The 21506-nt window shown below is 41.3% G+C and overlaps 2 protein-coding genes across 3 annotated transcripts in view; both read left to right on the top strand.

Moving 5' to 3' along the window:
• The first annotated feature begins 871 nt into the window (after window positions 1-871).
• On the top strand, window positions 872-2402 carry LOC138624888 (guanylyl cyclase-activating protein 2-like). Its single transcript, XM_069705462.1, has 4 exons — window positions 872-1069; window positions 1161-1310; window positions 2037-2145; window positions 2275-2402. The coding sequence occupies exons 1-4, from the start codon at window positions 872-874 to the stop codon at window positions 2400-2402; spliced, it is 585 nt and encodes a 194-aa protein (XP_069561563.1).
• Window positions 2403-9580: 7178 nt separating this feature from the next.
• Window positions 9581-21506, top strand: part of mapk8ip1b (mitogen-activated protein kinase 8 interacting protein 1b) — a 47752-nt gene continuing 35826 nt past the window's right edge. Inside the window, exon 1 of one of the 2 annotated variants that reach the window (XM_069705432.1) lies at window positions 9581-9711. In XM_069705432.1, the coding sequence (XP_069561533.1) occupies window positions 9629-9711 (83 nt within the window). In that variant the 5' untranslated portion in view covers window positions 9581-9628. Of the gene's footprint in view, window positions 9712-16553; window positions 16901-21506 lie in introns of those variants that run through there. The other variant, XM_069705433.1, reaches the window with a different exon arrangement.

Below are 21506 nucleotides of genomic sequence, written 5' to 3'. Positions count from 1 at the left end.
TGGCACAAGAGAAAAAGGGTGTCACAACTCATGCCACATCAAACCCAACTCTGTCGCTCATGCAGCTTTTTAGACTCTTTTATCTCTTTGTTTTGTTGTTTCGCTAAATCAAAGTGAAGAAGTGCTCGAGCTGTACACTTACCGGACCAAATCCAAACAACGGACGGTCACATTTTGCAAACAGTGGGTTAAGAAAGAGGAACATAAAGAGACAGACATTTATTTAAGTATAGTGTGCAAAAGTTCTGGGCACTAAAAGTAAAGTAAATATGCTTTCAAAAAAATAATAGCGTTACGACTACCTTTTCTTGTCAGTTAATTTTACACAAAGTGCAGGAAAGACAAAACGGGTATATAACCAGTGTTTTCATTCTCAGGAGGGACGTTGTTCCAGGCATCGTGGTCAACTCGCCACAGTTTGGAGAATTTAGACTTGTCTCCATTGATTTAGCGTCGGCAGCTAATCCCAGACTGAATGGCGTCCGTTCTCTTACATACTGTATGTTTATATTGCCTTACTTAAATGTATTGTATGGCATCAATGGAAATGCCAACACCGTTGATTTATTTTTTTTTCAAGTTAGAATGATTCATATACATGTTCTATTTCAACCACTCGAGACTTTGGCCGCGACCCAGATTTAGACGCACAACCTAATTAAGGTGGCGAGAGGAAAAACCCTCCCGTAATCCCACAGTAATCCCGAGGCCACTCTAATCACCTCGCTCCTACGAGCTCTGGGGATCCCGCGGGGCTTTATAACAAACACCTACGTCTGAGAGAGATCTAATCCAGGTGTGGCTGCTCCGTCGCCGAGACTAAACCCCGAAAGGCTGCAGGACGATGGACGGCTGAATTACACTTTCAGCTATGGGGCAGTCGCAGCAAACAGAGAGCTGCGAGAAGATTGATGTCAAAGCCCTCCAGGACATGTATAAAAAGTTCGTCGTGGAGTGTCCGAGTGGATTACTCTTCCTGCACGAGTTCAAGCGCTTCTTCGGCGTGGACCCGACGGGAGAGGCGTCTGAATACGCGGAGAACATGTTTCGGGCTTTTGACAAAAATGGGGTGAGATGAGTGAAAGCGGTTGCAGCCTGACTTCCCGTGCGTCGTCCAGTACGGTCAAAATGTAACCCCGACTTTTTTTCTCATCTTTTAGGACAATACGATTGATTTCCTCGAGTTTGTGGCGGCGCTGAATCTCGTTTTCCGGGGAGAGCTGGAGCATAAACTGCGCTGGTCGTTCAAGGTGTACGACAAAGACAACAACGGCTACATAGACAGGGATGAACTACGGTCAATAATTGATGTGAGTCCTACGAAGTCGACGAAATGTCTTGCGGGTGTTGGACGCGAGTAAAATATTGAGCTTTATTAAGAAGAGAGATTAGCAGTTATTTTTTAAAAGCCAAGGAGCAAATATCGCAGCTCAGCGTTTCTGAGATGACGTCAATCTCCAAAGTAGTGAAAGTAAGAATTAGGGGAGTATACTGGCGAGAGTTTGAGTATATAAAGTGATTATTTTATCACATATAAATAAACCGGTCCAGAAAGCACGAAGGACTTCTCGTCATCATGCTGCAGTGAATGTAAATGCATCTTCTGGTGTTTCTGTTGTTTATTAATGACCACAATATCTCTAATTAAAGTCTGAATAGAATATTTTTTTTCTGCTGAATTCCAAATCTTTACTTCACTTAAAAAAAACTAAACAATGCTATTGTGGTTTTTTTTGTGTTTTTTTTTTTTTAAATCAATTCCCCAAAACCAAATTATGATTGTGAATTTGAACTATTAATCTGTATCTTTCCCCTTTTTCATTTTTAGAGAAGTGGTCATATTTAAAAAAAAAAAAAAAAAAAAAGTGTTCAAGATATATTCTGGATTCATGCTCAAAGAAAAAGTCAACATTGATGCTGGGGTATAAAAATGCTGAGTTATCTCTCAATGTATTTCAATCCTGGGCAGTTATTGAGTGCATCATTACTACGGCAGCAGTGTTATTAAAATAAAATCTCCCCCCTCCCCCATCTAGAGTATCTACCGGGTTAAGAAAAGCTCAAAGCCCAACTCGGGGGAATCACAGATGTCAGTAAACGAGGTCGTGGAACGAATATTACAGGCCGTCGACACCGATGGAGACGGTAAGCATTTAGTCACATTTAGAGTGCAGTCATTGAAGCACGGTGGGACGAGGAGATGTCCTATATTACCAGTAAAAATAATTATCCTGGAATGCCTTTTCTTTTTTCTTTTTTTTTTTGGTTCTTCAGGTAATATCACAATGGAGGAGTTCATTCGAGGTGCGCAGCAGGACCCCTGGGTGCTCAACATGTTGAAGCTGGAAATGAACCCGGCCGGGTGGGTGCTGGAGCAGAGGAGGAAGAGTGCGCACTTCTGAAGTGTCGAATGCACTTTTGGGCATTTAAAAGGAAGAACAATCACGGATAAGATCACGGCTTTTAATCATATCTGTGAAGTGTATTAAACCGACACAACACGTGCAGTATAACGTTCACAGGCTGTGAATGAAGTTGTCTACTTTGCCATTTAGATTTTAGTTAAGGGACAATAGTACTTGCAAATGAGTTTGAATATACTGAAAAATGTATCATTTTTTATAACACTTATCATTATTTTGTGCTTTTGTTATTACATATACAATAACAGCTCGAGTTTATCTTCATGTACTCTTCAAACACCAATGTCCCGTCATTTTTAAACAAGTACATACACAGTGTATTAAACGCTCACTCAAGTTACAGCCTTATTTTTAAGTGTCATTGTGTAAATGATGATTCATTTTAATGCTTCTTTTTTTTTATTATTGTTTATGTGCTTTTTCACTTGTTATTTTTTTGCTTTATTTTTAAGCAAAAGGTAAATTTACTGGGACACTATTATATTATTACTATGCAAACTAAATGAAAGTACTGTAAAGTAATATTGTTTCGCTTTACTGCTTAATAAAAAAAAATTTAAAAAAACTTGTCAACACCATTGTCATGTTCTGCATCCCAGATATACAAATACAACATAAGGGCTACTGTCAAAATTTATAATGAAGAGCTGAGCATGCATTTTAGGTCTATGTCAGTAGAAATAGACTTAAAATGCATGCTCAGCTCTTTATTAGAATTTATTTTCCATCTCCCCATCAACAACATGACTAATGGAGACCTCAACCTCTGGGACTTATTGTAGTTCTACTTCAGTCAGTCGCTATAGATTTTGTGGTAAAGCTCATTGTAACCTCATCTAAAGGCAAACTGCTCTATAATGCAGGCCGTACTATGCAGAGTAATTCTGTATTGATGAAACAGGGACCAACAACACTTATAAAAGATGAATTCTTCTTCCATTTTTACTCTTCCATTACACAGTAATGACAACATTAATTGTAATACAAACTTAAACCTGTAGGGGTCAGGGTTGCAATGAGTGATTACAAAGGATGGACATTTCAAGCAAAAATACTATTTGAAATTCCCTCTGAACTATTTGATTATTTGTCGACTATTTGCATTACCCGTGAAGCTCTGGAGTAGGACAGCAACATATTCTTATTCTTTTAATGTTGTTTGATGGTAGAGGGCAAACAGCTTTTAGGCGCATTACTGTCACGTTTTGACGGGATCAACGATGGGATTTACAACCAGGTGTGTAATTGCTACTTTTAGACCTGACATTTAATTTATAAAGCATCTGACAAAAAAAAGGTCAAGAAAATGAAAGATTTTAAGGTGTAGAAGTAAATTAAATCGAATCTACACAAGTAAATTGACAACCTGAACAGCTACAGAACCATTTACTCTCAGATATTTAATAATAGTACACATAATAATTGTGCATTTTGCTTCCAAGTGTCTTTCTAGGCACTCAAGGACACCATACAAATATGCAGTAAAAATATAAGCAAACAGCAAAGTATTAGGACATAAATAAATAAAACAAAACAGCACTATATACAATAATAAGTTAACATAAAATATATATATATATATATATATAGGTTTAAAACTCCAAATCAAAAAGGAAAACTTAATTTGAGTGTAGTCAGGATGAGATGGAAAAGGTTTGTTTCGGGGCAGGATTTTAAGTGAGGAGGATGACGGTGGAGGATTAGAGAGTACGGGAGGGTGAGTAGGTGTGAAGGAGGTTTGAAAAATACGGAGGTGCTCGGGTATGAAGACCCTTGAAGGTGGGATTCAAAATCTTGAAATCGATACGTTATTTAACAAAAAGCCAGTGAAGCTGATGGAGGACAGGGGTGATGTGTTCTTTGGAAGCGTTTCGGGTAAAAAAAATACAAGCAGCTGAATTTAAGACCAGTTGAAGTTTATGGAGAAGCTTGAGAGTACGACCGGAGCGGGTAGAGTTATAATAATCGATATGAGATTTGAGCATGTGTGAGAATGGCAGCGTTGCTGGTTGAGTGATATTACTGACGTGTGCTTCAAAAGATAATGTGCCGTCAGGGATTGCACTCTTAACCTGGGGGGAAAGGAGGAACTATGGGATTGTCAATACTTAGCTAATACTGAGCTAAAGTCAAATCCTTTCTCTCCGCGAAAGACCTGGAGAAAGTTATTTATGCTTTTATCTCCTCTACGTTGGACTATTGTAATTCTTTGTATGCTGGAATCGGCAAAAATCTTTTCTCACGCCATCAGTTGGTGGAGAGCGCTGCAGCGAGAATATTAACTGGTACACGCAGGCGTGAACACATTTCACAGATCTTAAAATCCATTCATTGGCCACCAGTCCAGTACAGAATTGATTTTAAAATTTGAATGTTTCTATTTAAGTGTCTAAATGGATCCGCCACTACCTATCTGTCCGACCTGCTGCAGCCCAAACCCCACCTAGCTCACTCATGTCTCTCGAACAACAGTTTTTAGTTGTTCCTAAAACAAAAATGACGACCCGTGCCGACGGTGCCTTCTCTGCTGCAGCCCCCTAAGATCTGGAACAACCTTCCCCTTCAAATTAGGTTGTCGTCCACCTTACCAAAGTTTAAAAGCCGTTCAAAAACCTATTTATTTTCCACTGGCCTATCCGCTTTGATCTTAACTTAGCACTTTTGTGTGATATGTTAGTTTGTCTTGATTTTAACGTTACTTATTTTTATTAATCCAGTCTTTTCGAATGTATGACTGTTTGTTTATGTGCAGCACTTTGGGAAACCTTTGTTGTGTTTTAAAATGTGCTATACAAATACATTTTGATTGATTGATTGATTGATTGATTGATTGATTGATTGATTGATTGATTGATTGATTGATTGATTGATTGATTGATTGATTGATTGAACGAATATTAGCAAATAAAAAACTGTCAAGTCTGGCCAACGTGGATTTCGTGTCTGAGGAAAACCTCTGTTTTATCGCGACAAAGTTTGGGAATGTTATGAGAAAACTAGACTTGAATTTCCAGCAGGCAGTTGGAAATAAAAGAGAGTCATCTTGATAGAAAGGTAGAGCTGGGTGTCATCTGCATGGTGGTGAAACTGAATATCGAGTTTCCTCAAAGTATTGCCATTGGGAAGAAGTTCAAAAACATATGAGGGGGGCCCAAGACAAAGCTCTGGGGAACACCTCTGACCATTGAGGAGACTGATCAGAATTTGTTTCACGTAAATAAATAAATAAACAAATAATATCGGTTGGTACTGCAGGTCAGATTACGCTGGAAGAGTTCATTCAGGGAGCTCAGAGGGTCCAGAACTTTCTCCGTCTTGACCTCAATCCCTGTGGATGGGTCCAGAGGTACTTGTGTGATCGGAGACTCGTGAGTGCCAAAGATTCCTGATGGAGTTCAACGTATTGAGACCAGCCTGCCAAATGAAAAGGAACCTTAACCGTACCTACGAACAGCTTACTGTAATTATTTCTTATTTGTCAATTTCTTTGTTTTAAGCGCTCTGAACTGTACTGAAGTGCACACATTTGTATTTTAACACCATGACTGTATAGGGTGTGTGATTTTAGCTGCAGTTGTATTATTTCAAAAGAATACTGCATAATTTATGGTCTCATTACCGTTACAAAATACATGTTCATATATTTGTAAAATGAATGGAACTGACTGTTGGTAGCATTCATTTGTTGTATTTTCCTCAGGCTGGGATGGTAACAAAATCATGTTGATATATATATATATATATATATATATATCATTTTTTTATTTTTTTATATATATATTTGTTTCATATGGAAGCAAAACCAAGAAACAGAAGCTTAGGAGGGTTGAAAGAGAAAGATGTAAGAGAAGATCAGAACTGACAAGAACAATTCTGATTTCAGTCCGATGTACGGGTAAAGCTTAAAAAAACGCTTGATGAAAATTAATCACATTAACTGCCCCTGCGTGACGGTGCGTTCACTGCCCGGCCGGTTACCAGACACGAACGGAAAAGTGGTTCAGAAAGAATTGGTAGACGTCCTGGAGACGGGAGGTCTACTCCAACAGTGTGTGGCGTAATGGGGTCAAGAAGGACGGGTCCGGTCTATACGGTTCTGTGCGAACTACCGCCGGGTGAATAATGCGTCACGGTTTATCTGGTTGACGGGGCTCCTGAACGCAACGGGCACTGCTCGTTTTTTCCCAGCGCTGGATTTGACCAGGTGTAGCACCTGAGAGCAGATTATCTTATCTCCGGAGTGAAAAGGAAAAAAAACGGCCTCCTCCACTCCGTAAGGGTTGATCATCTCTCTTCGTTTTGGGCGGTTTGATTTCCCAGCCACCTTCTAACATGTCATGGACCGGGCCCATGCGTGTACTGCCTCCCTTCAACCACCACTTAAACCCAGTTGACCTGGATTCAAGACAGTGAAAAAGCAATGTAGATTTCTTTAAAAAACAAAAAATCCTAACCCGAACCACGAGACATTTTTTTTTTTCTAAACTTGACCAAATCGTGTTTGAGCCCAATCCTGATTTCCGAAATCTCACCGCGTGGTTTGTCACGTCCTGGTGAGGTAAAACGTGACGCTGACACAGCATGCTGACGTGGACTGACGGGTGTTTGACACACTTTGCCGGGATACCGGGTTTAATTAGAGCAGGTGATGCTCGTTTGCTAATGACGGTCTCTTCCCCGCTTAAGACACGGGAGTGCCAGGACTCAAGAGGCACGCCAAGAGGGAGTCACGGATCAGTGTGACGCTTGTTCTCAAAAGGAAACCTTCTTGGGCAATGCGCCTAAAGTCAGGCGTTGACCCATTGTGTACCCATTCCTTGTGTGTGTGTGTGTGTGTGTGTGTGTGTGTGTGTGTGTGTGTGTGTGTGTGTGTGTGTGTGTGTGTGTGTGCAAAGTCTACAATAAATTGTGTTGTGTCCTATCATGTGTTGTACTTGGTTTGTAAAATAAATTAAGAAAATCGAACTCATTTTGTTTTTAAACTCACTGTAATCACTTGTCAGTGACTCGGGGTCAATAAATAGTGTTTGGATGTACCATGTCGCCCTCTGCTGGATGTTAAGGAACACAACATGTTGCATCTCATGAGATGCCTTTAGTTAGTTTTATTCTGTATGAAAAATCAACCAGCTTTCATTCTCACGTCTTTAAAGTATTTGGTTTCTTAATGAATTACTGTAAGTTTAAATTTGTTACATGCAAATCGGTTCAAGATATCTGACAAATATTTTGCAACCAGATACTTCTGGCTAGTTCAACTGATGCTGACTGTTGATGTCCAACTGTAGTTGGTACCCATCCCTGTATTTTCTCTGAGTTTTGCATGCAGCTCCCAGTCCTCCCATCTCTGTGGGGAGCTGGTGATGCCTTCATGGTCTCATTGTAAATACCAGCATGCAATGCATTATGTGTTGCTTGTGTTCAGAAAATATGGCATGTTTACACACAATAACAAAACCATTTCCATGGTGGAGGATGGAGGAGTGTATTTTGCAAATTGTTGCTCTCCTATAACTGCAAAAGAAATTGTATATCCAAAATGTTAAATTGTAATCCAAAATGTTAAATTTACTGTCAACAAAGAAGAACGGCCTTCTTTAAATGAGACATTCCACAGATGGGTTTTCACATATTTTATGAGGCTGTATGAATATTCAATCCTTTCTTTCAGATTTAACTTAAAAATCCACAACTATGGTTTTTACTGGTCTTTTCAGACTGTCTTCAAACTCCAAAATCAGATCTGAAGTGTAACTAAATAAGTGGAAAGCTATTGCTATTTAACTTAAATAAATTTTTTTTTAAAAAAAGCCATAACTTCTCCCTTGATCTAATATCCGACACTCTGCTTTCCGTGACATTTAACAGTGCAAGTTATTTGCTGGGTTTTATTTGCACAACATATCCAATACCAGCATTAAATAGGCTTAACGCATCAGTAAAACTCTTTAATTAAGCTGAAAACCAGGTCAAGTATGGTTAAGTATGGGCGCCCTGTTCAGGCACTTAAAAAGACAGCCTGGTTCTGCGTTCTAAATCCTTAACATGAAAAATAAAATAAAGTAGAAAGGGTAATAAAATAAAGTAGAAAGGGTAAGAAATAGCAGACAGAAAATAGCTTTTACAAGCAGATTAAGAGCTGATCGGAGCAACTTCAATGGTACATGCAGCTAATGAAGAGGAAAACAGGGCAATTGTTTCTGGTTTACAGAGATCAGGACCAGCGCAGGGTTAAAGGACTGCTTGAGTGTAGGGACAAGATGGAGGGGGAGGACATTTATTTGGATTTTTGAAAGCAACGGAACTAATTTGAAGTCGAACAGGATCAGCCAATTAAAACCCAGGAGGAGGCAGCAATGCAACTAAAAGGATGCCAACAGGTGTAAAACCCCAAAGAATAAAAATAAGAAGTTCTCAGGTCTGTTTTTGCCAAACAAAATGACAGTGAACCACAGAAAGAAGTGACATTCCTGCAGTATTTATTCAATCTACATGGTGGTTGGAAAACAACGCAGGAAATGGCTCGATGTCAAATTGTCAAAGCGAGCTTTGACTCAAAATTTTTTTAATTTGTATGTAAGTATTCATTCAGCTTCATACAAACACGCAAATTGAACATTTAATGCCATTGAAATTGAGCAAAGCTGCACTTCCTCATTCAGATTTGACTGCGGTTTCTTAATGATTAATAATACAGATAAAATTGCAGGTCCCGTCAAATCTGTTTTTACCTCCCAAAAAATATTGTCTACAGCTTTTTTGAATTGTCTTCACCAATCATGTTTTGAACTATAAACTATTCTGATGGTTGTGGTTTATTGTTACTGTATACAACAAAAAGTTGGCAAAAAAAAAGAAGTATCATAACCAATAGTATTTATGGAAAACTATTAAAATGAAAGTTTAAGAATAGTGTAAGTTGCTGTGGACAAAAAAATAATCTGTCAACCAAGCACTTCAAGGCAACCCACTTTTCTTTTTTTTTCTTAAACATAATCCCAATATGTCACGGTAAGTATGAAATTATGCTATTAGGTCCTTCCTGCACAACAGTATTTTGTCATTCTTGCAAGAGTTAAGCCAAGTTGCCGTTTTCCCCACCGTCCCCGAACGCAGCACCCTTATCGCGGCATCGCCGGACCGCTCAGGTGTCTCTCTTCTGCCGGGGCTTGGCTGCACAGTGGGGACATGAGAACGGGGGCGGCATGGCGGACAGAGAGAAGAGGAAAGCCTCCACCCCCCCGCCGTCTGGCCACAACGTCCAGGTGAAGTCCCCGGCCAGCTTCAGGTAAGAGCCCCCCCCCTCCCCCCCCACCACCACCACCTGCGGGGGGAGGGAGGGAGGGAGAGGCGGGTAGCAGAGTGGAGTCTTGCCTTTGCTTCGGCCGCCGGCGGGGCTGCGGGGCTGCGAGCGCGCGTCGAGCCGCCGCGGCTCTGCAGATTTCGGGGTGCTGATGCTGCAGCTGTTGGGTTCTTTTTTTTTTTTTTTTTTTTCCTCTCTCCCCGAGTCGCAGTGTGTTGTTGAGTCGCACCGCTCGGTGGTTTGGGCGTGTCTGCTCCCGGAGGACCGAGACAACGATGTTTTTGTTGGTGTTGTTGTTGTTGTTGTTTTTTTCAAAACATGTCGCACACTTTTTGTTGCTCTGCTCCAACCATAAAAAAAAAAAACCGCCTGTAACAGTGGATACGAAGGGCTTAACGAGTTCCAGCATCGAATAATGACATTAAACCTCGTACAGCAGCATTATTCACTGCTATTTTTTTTTTTTTATTATTATTTATTTTTCTTAGCTCCCTTTGCAATATCATCACCGAGATGGATTCGTCACGAAAATACTGTTTATATTGTTGTGGTGTACTTTAACCTGTCAGTAGTGTTACACGTGTTTTAACGACATACAATAACAGTAAGTACATACTATCAGTATAATGAGTTTTTAGAGGATTTTGATGTTGTTGGTAAGTTTATTGCCATTTTTTTTTTATTATTTTATTTTTTTTTATCAGAGCTCCTGTGCCTCATCATTTTTTTTTCTTAACATTTTTTTTTTTTTTTTTTTTTTACAGTTTGAGAATATTTCCAGTGAACTTTGAAGTTTGTCCGAATTTTTTTTTTGGGGGGGAGGGGGGGAAAATATTTTTGAAATGCTAACTTAAACGTGGAGGTGTGTAAACAAAACAAAACAAGTTGTATGTTTGTATCAATAACCGAACGTGGTTTTGAATGCGTAATTTAAGGGGCGCTAGCTCAAAATCAGCCGCAGAATGAATTCGCGCGTGGCCATTTTCACAATCGCTTATTTGAAATAACGTCAAAAAAAAAAATAGAAATTGTACAGTTTCAATACTTTTTTTTGCTTTTGTTTTTTCAGACTCAATCGGTCTGCAGAATCTCTTTGTGCTCTTGGTGGAGTTGTCTTGGGCGTTTTATGGCGTAGAATGAATTAATAATCGAGTTGTTTTGAAATCCCAACTTCATGGCCGACCGCGTAAACGGTGCTGCAGAGCGGATGCACCTGCGGTAGAGCTCGACGTGTCAGAGAGCGGCGCACGCTAAGAGATTATCTGCACCGTGTTGTCGTGCTCAGACACGCGCACGCGCACACACACACACACACACACACACACACACACAGTGAATCTCCAGTGTAGCCTGAAGAGAATCTGTGATTCCTCTGTGTTATGACTGAGTGGATGGAGGCCTGTGATCAATATTCCCCTGTGAGACAGCAACAGCAACACCAAAACACACACACACACACACACACACACACACACACACACACACACACACACACACACACACACACACACACACACACACACACCGAGGCCCAGCGTGTGACCCATCTCATTAGCAGAGCTGCGACCAGGCGGCTCTCCAACCATCTCGCTTCATGTTGTTATTACAGCGGCGTCTCAGTCGCTCCGGCAGCGTTTGATTTTTCTTCTGACAGGAAAATATATAAATACTTTTTTTTTTTTTTTTTTTATGCGCCTCAATATAACGCGGAAAACAACTCGAGCCGTCGGGAGGGAGAAACAAGGAATGCACGCCGCTGGTAGCTGTTTCAGTTACGCACCAAATTGAAGGGATGATAGTGGAAAGGTAAACCAAAGTACCTTCACCGGAACTCAAACAGGAGATACTCAACAAATCTACGTCATCAGTGATTCATGTTCTGTATATTAAAAGTTAGATGGTAAAAAAAAAAAAAAAAAAAAACCAGACAGCAGTTTGGGCCCCTAAAGTACTCTTTAGTGTATCATACAATACAAAAATCAGACAATAAATAAAGATTTCTGGCTTTTAAGACAACAATCGGTTCTCCCCTTTTATTAAATCAGGAGTTACGCGCTTTTATTTCTTTTTTTTTTTTTTAAACCTAAGCATGTTTTTTTCCTTCATGATGTGTTATTGGTGATTTTGAACTGATTGATATTTGTGTGTTGCGGGTTGGCTGGAGAGAGAGAGAGAAAAAAAAAAAAAGGACGCAGGATAATCTAGGACCTCGGGGTTTTGGCTCGGTCCCAGAGCGGCCATATGCTGCCATGTTCTTTTTTTTTTTTTTTTTCTCCCGTCACCTCCGCACGCCGCTGCCGGTCGATCTGCCGCCGTCTGTGCAGCACTTTGTGCGGAGATATTCAACGTGCGAGATACGAGAGAGAGCGGATCTCCGTTCAGTCGCCGGTTTTCTTTCGCTTTTTTGTTTTTTTTTATATATATATATATATACGTGACCTCATTTTGGGGCGACTGAAATATTTAGGATGTGTCAGCAGAGAGTTGTGGAGTTGTTGTGCGAGTTCTGGCGGAGCGTATTCATTATGCATCGGAGATAGCGAAACGCTTTCACCGGGAGGAACGATAGATTTACTGAAATTTGAAGCAAAAGGCATCATCTCGTGTTTCGTGCAGACAAAAAAAAAAAAAAAAAAAAAAGAAATAGCAATATTTCAGCCGGACGAACCTGCGGCAGTCTGCTTATCCAGTACTTCCTGGTGATTTGTCCACAGCTGGTAACACTGAATGACTTATTATCTCCTCACCAGTTAAATCATTTATACATATTAGTGTCAGCAAATATATATGTAGGGCTCTGTGAAGGATGTTTAGGAAGGAGCGCGGACAAATCTGGTATTTTACTCTCTGCCACGAAACACCATGAAATATCTTCTGCGTATGAAATATCTGCGATAATCAGTCGAGCAGGTGATTAAACATTATATTGTGCTGCTTAAATATGAGTTTTCTTGATTTCTTCAGACATTTAAGGCAACATGCAACGCAAAAACCCCCAAAAATTCAGATTTGACAGTTAGGTTTTTATAAAAGGTCAATTTATCTTCTTAGAATTTTAATCCAGAAACTATTTACATTTTTACTGTACTGAAGAACGTACGGTTCCTACTTCACTGGAAAGTTAGTCTGATATTTAATGTTTCCACATCACACTTGTGTAGGTTTGAATCCTAATTTTCAGATTTAAAAAAAAAAAAAAAAAATTGCAGCGCCTAGTAGTAACACATCACCGCCAGACGGTGGCAGTGATGCACCTGAAAGCAGTTTTCTAACCGCTTTCACGCCTCAAAAGTCGGTAGAGACGTGTGGTTGCCGTGAGATTAGATGCTACGGTACGAACAGGGAAAATAAACAAAGATTACTACAGATGTTTTGTAAAAAAAAAAAAAAAAAAAGCTACGACAGCAGAGTTAAAAATAGTCTGAAGCGGTGCTGCGGGCTGCAAACTGCATTTTAATATCAGTCCCGTGTTCACTGCTGGAGGTAACCAGAGACTGTCGCAAATCTTTCGGCAAAAAAAATAAAGAAAACAGATCCACGCTGGCAATCATTTCCTCCCCGATATTAAAGAAAAACTCTTAAAGGATGTCGCAAAATTAGAGAACACAAAATCGTGAAAGGAAAAAGTGTGACGCGGGGTGTATTTTCATAGAAATATCCAGTCGGCTTCAGCAGTCTTAACTAAACGGGGTGTGTACTCGGCAGATACGCTGTATAATGTAACACCGGATCAAGAATCCGCACCGGCAGACGCTCGGCGGGAGTCAGATCAGGATTTGGAGAAGAAGAAGAAGAAGAAGAAAAAAAAAGAACTTCAATGAGGAAAGACGCTGCAGTGATTTTCTTCTTAACGAGCTTGAAGGATGAAAGCTGACTTTTTGTAGTTCGTATAATTCTGTGAGCTGTTCCTTTAAACGCTCTCAGGCTGCACCGATCATTTACAACACCAGAGGGCGCAGCAGGGAATTTGTGTGTGTGTGTGTGTGTGTGTGTGTGTGTGTGTGTGTGTGTGTGTGTGTGTGTGTGTGTGTGTGTGTGTGTGCGTGCGCAGTGCAGCATGTATAGAGCAACAGCACAGTGGACGATTGCAGTCAATTCTGTAGTGCATTATGGGAGAAAAAAAAAACAGTGAAACATGATCAGCAACATGAAACTAGAAATCCCTCTTGAGGCAAAACTAATCTCTCACATTTCTCTCTCTCTCTCTATATATATATGTGTATATATATATATATATATATATATTTTTTTTAAGATGACAGCTGTGGTAATACTAATATTAATAATACATTTCTGTTAAAATAAGATTTTTTGTTTTTTTGTTACTCGTTTGTTTCTGTCCACGTTTAAAACTCAGCTTGATATCACAGTTGTTGTTGTAGGTGAGCATCAACTGGAGCTGAAATTTAATAGTTGACCGGAAATTAATCGGCAACTATTTTGATGAAATACTTCTCTAGGGCGTTGTTGTTGTTGTTGTTGTTTTTTTTTTAGTTAATACTCTACATTTGATGTTTGCAGTCTTACCTTTTTAGCACCTTGACGCCCCTCATTTCAGATTTTCAATATAATACCAAATCACGCCGTAAAATGCCCGTTTTGCAGTTTTCTGGAATACATTCTCCGGTTTGTTTGCTTTTTCACGATCCGCGTGAATCAGACCCGCGAGGCCAAACAAACACATTACTGAATAATCAAAAGGAAGCGGGGAGTTGTCTGCCGTCTCCCTCTAATTCATCGGTGCACCTTCTTCCTGTTCTTTCATCTTCCACCCCGACGCCACTCTGCTGACAAAGACGGGCTGAGGCAGATGGATTCACAGGGTGTGGGATGTGAAAGGGATGTGTGAGAGCGAGAGGGGGGGGAGGTTGGGGGAGGGGAGGAGAGTGGGGGTGGGGTGGGGGGGGTGAGAAGGGGTTTAGCAGATTCTGAAGTGTCAGTTTTCCCCTGATTCACTGCATCCGTCTTTCGTTGGCTTTGTTGAAATCCCTAAAAAATTTTTTTAAAAAAAGTACAATTTCAGTTGTTGTTTTTTTTCAGCAGGATTTCTGTGTAGTTTTCCAGCTTTTTTTTTTTTTGTATCTTCGGAGAGAGAACGAATTTAAATTGGGGCTGATTTGAATTTCACCCACAGAAGAAGAGAAGCTGACACAGTGGACAGTTAATTGCTCCGGTTGATGGTTTTCCCTTCTGCTGATTATTTACTGCTGTCTCTCAATTCTGCTGACAAGGCACGTTTCACCTGACGGCGCCTCCCCCTCCCTGCATATACAGTGTCATGTCCCTGCGTCTCTTTTACTCTTTCCGTCTTTGTCTCTTTGCGCAAAAATAATACAACATTTTTTTAATTTTTTTTTTTTTAAAAAAGGTGAAACTTAAAACCTGATAATGGAGATTTTGAATCCAAATTTTTCAGTATATATTTATAAAAATAAAAAATAATAAATGCATTGGTGGAATTCAAATCGTTTTTTCTGAGCAGGATGTGGAATTTCAAACGGGAGGAAGTTTTGAGTCTGCACGAACGGCGATGATTTGAACGTAATCCTGCTCTGTTGGTTTGGAACCAAATGACCATTTCCATCGTGTGTTGAAGTCAAATATGAATCGGTTAAAACAGAAATGACAGACAAGACGCTCGCGGCCCTTTTGTTTCCGCGACGGATCAACTCTCTCCGGGACTTTTGAAACGAGCTGAGCCGGCCGCACGTCGACCCTCGTGGAGTTTACACGGTTAAGTGTCGCCTCTGCTGACAAGCTGCACAAGGATTAAACATCTCACACAGACAATAGTGGGAGGCCGCTCTCTCGCCCTCTCTCTCTCTCCCTCCCTCTGAAGCCAGGCATTCATATTTCTGCTTCTCAGTGTAAAAATATCGAGCCATTTAAAAAAAAAAAAAAAAAAATGTTGCAGAGTACAAAATGGCCATCGTGCCGAGGTCACTCTAAGGCAGAGTTTAGAAAAAAAAAAAAAAAAAAGGATTTAGTGTCTTAATAAAGTGAAATCTAAAGTTTGCCTGCAGCGACTGAGACTGAGACTGGACCCCAATAGGTCACGTTTTTAAAGTTAGGCGACCTCTAGTGGTCGTATGTGGAATGACAATCTGGTAGATCCCGTGGATGATGGCAGTTCAGATGGTGACTCGCCAGGTGGAGCCTCGCGGCGTACCAACCGTGGTACACGTACCAGAGCTTCGTGGATTATAATTCTGGATTACTACCAACGATTTGGCCGGATTTTAGAGTTTTACTTCAAAAAGTCGGGCGGTTTAGATTTAATGCGAATTAACCGGCGAGCTCGTTTTCCGACCGGTCCGGTCGTACTCGTCCCGCTTCTCGTTATCGATGTCGCCGTCTCGCCGGACGAAACCCTGGAGGTTGCAGGACTTCGCTGATAGACCGCGACGAGCCAGAGCATTTCTTTTCAGGGAGATGAATGGAGAGAAAGAAGGGAGACGAGGGGAAATTAGGAGCCTTCTGTGATCAATGGACCTCGTGAATTATTGAGTATGACAGTGTTTTAGAGAGAGAGAGAGGGAGGGGGGGGAGAGAGAGAGAGAGAGAGAGAGAGAGAGAGAGAGAGAGGAGTGTCCTCTTGTGCTGATGTTCTTCCTGTTCCAGCTTCCTGTAGCGTTGGATGTTCTGCTAACAGCAGCAGTTTCCTGCAGTGGCGTAGTAAATGTGATGCACACAGGACAGAGTAAAAATCAGAGACGGAGAGAGAGAGAGGGAAGTAGATTATATAACACTACTCCTCTCTGGCAGCTCTAGAGCTCCTCTGCTTCAAATACTCCCCCCCCCCCCCCCCCCCCTCAACCCTCCTCCTCCCCATCTTTCCCTCTTCGCTCTCCGGATGAGCGGCGGCAGCAGGGACGCCTCCGTCGGACGCCTCTCTCTCCTCATCGACCCGGACGAGCTGGTACCCCTCCTCCCCTCTCCTTCCTCCTCCTCCTCCTCCTCCGGCTCCCTTCCTGCTCGCTCCTCCTCCTCCTCCTCCTCCTTCTTCTTCTTCTTCTTCTTCTTCTCTCCCTCCCTCCTTCACTTTCTAACCCTCTTTGCTCCTTCTCCTCCTCCTCCTCCTCTCCTCTTTCCCTGTGGATGCCCTGCTCACTTACAGTATGGACTCGGGAGGGGAAGGAGAAGAGGGTTGGATGGAGGACCAGTGGGAGAAATGGTAGGAGCATCTCTCTCTTTATCTCTGTGGGTTTTTTTTTTTCCTCTTTACTGGCGTGCAGCAGCAACACGGCTCTGTGTGTGTGTGCGTGTGCGTGTGCGTGTGCGTGTGCGTGACCTTGTAATTGTTCCTGTTTCTTGCTATATGTCAATCTGCTGGCATCTTAAGAGCTCGTGCCCTTGAAAGAGAGCGGATGCATACGGCTGTGTAGATGTTTGAGAGGCGCAGCAGAGGTACTGCTGATTGATGGTGACCAAAAATAGGACTTAGAGAAGCCACATCACACTTTATGTCGGGTGTGTGTGTGTGTGTGTGTGTGTGTGTGTGTGTGTGTGTGTGTGTGTGTGTGTGTGTGTGTGTGTGTGTGTGTGTGTGTGTTATCGCAACATTGGCGGTGTGTGTGGATGAATTTGTGTCATCAGAGTTTGTTTTCACACGGTGGATCATGGACGAGGAGGAGGGGAGGAGGTGGCGGTGATTTTTTTTTTTTTTTTTTTTACCTGGATGTGTTGAATGGGAACCGGACGGGATGGATTCCGATTCCTCGTCCCGCTTCCCGTCTTTGCATGAGGGCAAAGCTGATGACTGACCGACAGCATGCCGTCTCGTGATCTCTTAGCGGGGGCATAAACGTGCGAATTATCGGGGTTAAAAAAAAAAAAAAAAACATTTAAAAAAAAAAAAAGGACCGGAGTCTGCCGTGACGCCTAAATGCGAGGTGTGTGGGGTGGGATCATAACAGCACCACAAGAGATGCCGGCCTCACGAGGCTGTAACACGGTCCACAATTGTGTGATTCTCCCGTTTCCATTTAGGCATTAGCAGTAAGTAAGAGAAATATTTAGGCAGAAGACTGAGTCAATTTTGCACATTTTTTCGCTCCATAAGAAGCAGCTCTTCTCCATGTTTTACTCTTCTTATACCCATCATGACCTTTTTCCACCGTAAACAGCAAAAACAGCCTTTTTCCGGGGTAAAACGTGGGGCTGCTGGGGCGTGGGATGTGTTGGGACATAAAAACAAGCAGATGCTTTTCTATATTTGACCTTGCGCGCTACTGGTGTGCATAAACTCATGATTTGCTGGTGATAAATATAGTTCTGTCGGTGTCATAAGGGGTCACGCCTGGATTCGGATTCGGACTAATGAGCTGGCCCGGGCCTATGGTGGCCCGAGCGTGAGGTCACGCCGTCCTTCATTAACACAAGCAGAGAGGCGGGCCGAGGAGACACACACATGCCAGCAGGCTGCCCTGTCACCTCCCGCCGTCAGAGTAATGCCGCAGTTTACCCCAAATCCTCGGCGATACAAGCCGAAAAACATCCTCCCCGCAGTGCCGGATGCCTCCCGAAGTCTTTCTTTTTTTCTTTTTTTTTTTAAAACAACATAAACCGTCGACACAGGATCTCATGTCACAGTTCTGCTGGGACATTTTTGAAACCTGAGCTTCAGCCGAGAAAGGACCGAGCCGTAATGAGTTAAGATTAAGTCAGACAAGAAGAAATGATTAACTATGAAACATGACCCTCTTTCTGTCATAGTTATCTGTTGTAGACAGGAAACAGGAAGTCACAGATACACCTTTTTAGAAACAAACAATGGTGTCTACCTGAAAAGACGTTCACGCGATCAAAGAGTCCAAACAAACATCATATTTACTTTAAAATTACACAGAGGTAGTGGGACAATCACAGAATAGCACATGAGATATTCAAATACATCTTGGTGAAGTGAAGGTTGCTTTGACATCTTGTGGTAAACAATTCATCTTTGAAGACGTAGCTGGCGTCTCGTTTGCTGACTTTGATTCCCCGGAGCTGTCATTCAGTGTCTTTCAGAGACCTATATCCTAAGTTGCATCTGCAGTGGCTTCAGTATTGAGTTATGATTCTGACATGCTACATATGGAGTTTTACTTTGGATGGAAACCTTTGCCAAAACAATGTAAAACTGCCAGCTGTGGTTGTTTATGCTGGTTACGTGTTCTAAAGTCAAAGTTGATTATAGCCCAATATCGCAAAACATGTCTCAAACGGCTGTATGTAATAAACGAACAATGACTAGCCTTGATATTTCATAAATCTTTGAACTATAATTGATATGTTTTCAAACAGACGTTAGGATCAAATAAGACACATGCTTTCAGAAATTGCAGAACTATCTACATTCAGATCGAGATCACTGAGTTAGTTTCTGCTTTGAACTGAAGTAGCATTTCTAATTTCTCAGTGTTTCAAAAGGATGTTTGACGACATCACCAGATTTCTAATTGCCATTCATCCAGCTCCGCTAACCGACGACAGGATGTCAGGCTTTAGTAGAGATGGAAAGCTGAGTATCATCTGCGTATAGGCATGGAGCCCCGTAGAGTCATGTACCAAGGAGCAGCATGGAAATGGAGAAAAGAAAAGGACCCAGCACGGATCCCTGTGGCACACACACACACCATAGCTGACCTTAATGTGGTCGGATTGTTTTTTTTCTGTCTAACAAAGTGAGATCTGTCAGATAAGTATGATTTAAGACCAAAGAGCAGCGTCAGTAAGACCCAAATAACTGGCAGGTGATCAATCGTGTCAGATACTGCAATGAGGTGCATGTACGTAGAAAACTTTGTTTTTATTTTGATTTTAACCAAACCTTTTCCCAGTTTAAACGCAATGCACACCTCAAATTACGACTTGTGCCGTCTCATAATGTCTCATAATAAACAAATTGGAAGAAAAAAGGTTGACTGAGTATAATCTTAGCAATAACTAGGTTTTCTTATCTTATTTTTCAGAACACGTTACCGGTATAAAGATGTATTTTGGAAAAAGAACGAGTCCAACAGACGTCACGGTTCTCGACATCTTTTAATAACCACGAGGCTTTAAAAAAAAAAAAAACAGCAAAAAAACCCTGCTTCCACTTGTCTGGCTAAAACTAAACCAAGATGCTGATATGATAACTATCATATCAGGGGGGTAACAGTGTCACAGCGATGATGTCGGTGTCGGCCGGTTGGTACGACATCCCGACCTGATGCGCCGCGCCTCGCTTTCGCCGATGATGACGATGACACAGTAGATGTGTCAGAGCGATCTCTGACCCGGACCGCCCGGTCAGTCTGCTGAGGCAGCTTGCATTGATCTCTGTGGGTGTTGTGAGTGTGCGTGAGAAAAGATGACGGGTATATGTAGTACAGGAATACAAGCCCAGCGGAAACAAATGAGGATGTTTAGGGAAATGGATTGTCTAGATTATCGACGGGCCGATCTGGAGTTCATTAAGGAGAATGATGTTTTCCTTGGAACCTTTTTGTGCCGAGTGTTTCCGGAAGTATTTGTAGTTTGACAGATTTGGGATTTGTCTGTCCTACGGCTCATGTCCGTGCCACATTTTATGTCCATCATTTTGCTTTAATATAAAGGCAAAAATTCCCCGAAACTAATCATGAAAGCACCCGAGACAAAACTTTGAATCTTTAAACACTGGACATTTCCGTACTTGAGGCCTGTTTTCCACGAGAGTCTGTAACTTTTGAGGAGCTACAGACACTTTTGTTGAGTTCATGTTTAAACCGGAAAAAAAAACGTCCACTTCCACCATCTTAAACCGTTATTCTGGTATTCTCCAACAAGCTGTGTCTCTACATAACCATCATTTTTGTTCAGGATTTGTCTACTGAGTACTTTCTCAATTACTGATATCTTAAATGTCAGAAAAAAAAAAGTAAAAATTCCCATCACTTGACATCTTCCAATGTTTTTTGTTTGTTTTTTTGGGTTTTTTTTTTTTGCATACTCAGCGATCCAAAAAAGGGCAAGCATTTAAAAAGCTGGAAGTTTCAGGGTTTTTGTCAATGAATTTGAATTTTACTAAACAGTTAGCTGTTGATGCATTTCACAGATTTGACTAAGATGGCGCACAGCGTTGATCCACAACCGCTGGATGCTTTAGAGATATAATATCGCATTTTACTGGCAAGTGTTCTATTATTTTGTCCACACCATTTATATCAATGAGGGTAGGCTGAAGAGCAAAAGCATCCCTCTGGAGAATAATAATAATAATAATAATAATAATAATAATATGATGTAGTAAATAATACACGATCATAAAGTTGAAGGCACATTTCAATAAACAATTTCAACAAAAACTGAACATCCGAACCTTAATGAAGGTTTGATTTACAATGAATTTACAAAGTATTAGTTTAAGCTAGGTGTGCTTAATAAATTGGCAACTGAGTGTAAATATATAGGATCTTTCCTTCTGTCTTTCCTTCCTACTTCTTTACTTCATTTCCATTTACCGTCCTATCCGGGTGCTATCAGGAATTTCATTTGTTCCCTATTGTGAACTAAAAAAGAATAAAATAATAATTTATAATGTATAATATACATGATTATATGTATAATAAGAAGAAGATTCTTGTTGCCGTCGCAGACCGAAAGTTTCTGACCGGTTTCACGCTGCGGCTGTGACGATGTGAGCGCGCCTCCGTGATGTCCGAGCCTTGACGTGTGACAGTGTAATTTGCTCAGTATTATACACTGGTGTCTGCATTCGCCCTTACCCACAATTCACTGCGGCAGTAACGGGGGTGGGGGTTGTCGCACCG

The sequence above is a fragment of the Brachyistius frenatus genome, unplaced genomic scaffold, assembly GCF_029030835.1.
Source record: "Brachyistius frenatus isolate BFR_SWC_R1_liver_20210118 unplaced genomic scaffold, ASM2903083v1 Contig_56, whole genome shotgun sequence".
Classification (NCBI taxonomy): Eukaryota; Metazoa; Chordata; class Actinopteri; family Embiotocidae; genus Brachyistius; species Brachyistius frenatus.
The sequence above is the reverse complement of the archived record's forward strand: the minus strand, read 5'-3'. Positions and strand labels throughout refer to the sequence as shown.

Coding starts and splice junctions, on each gene's coding strand:
- LOC138624888 (XM_069705462.1), top strand. CDS start 872: ATGGGGCAGTCGCAGCAAACAGAGAGCTGCGAGAAGATTGATGTCAAA. Junction 1,311..2,036: donor AACTACGGTCAATAATTGAT/GTGAGTCCTACG, acceptor TCCCCCATCTAG/AGTATCTACCGGGTTAAGAA. Junction 2,146..2,274: donor CGTCGACACCGATGGAGACG/GTAAGCATTTAG, acceptor TTGGTTCTTCAG/GTAATATCACAATGGAGGAG.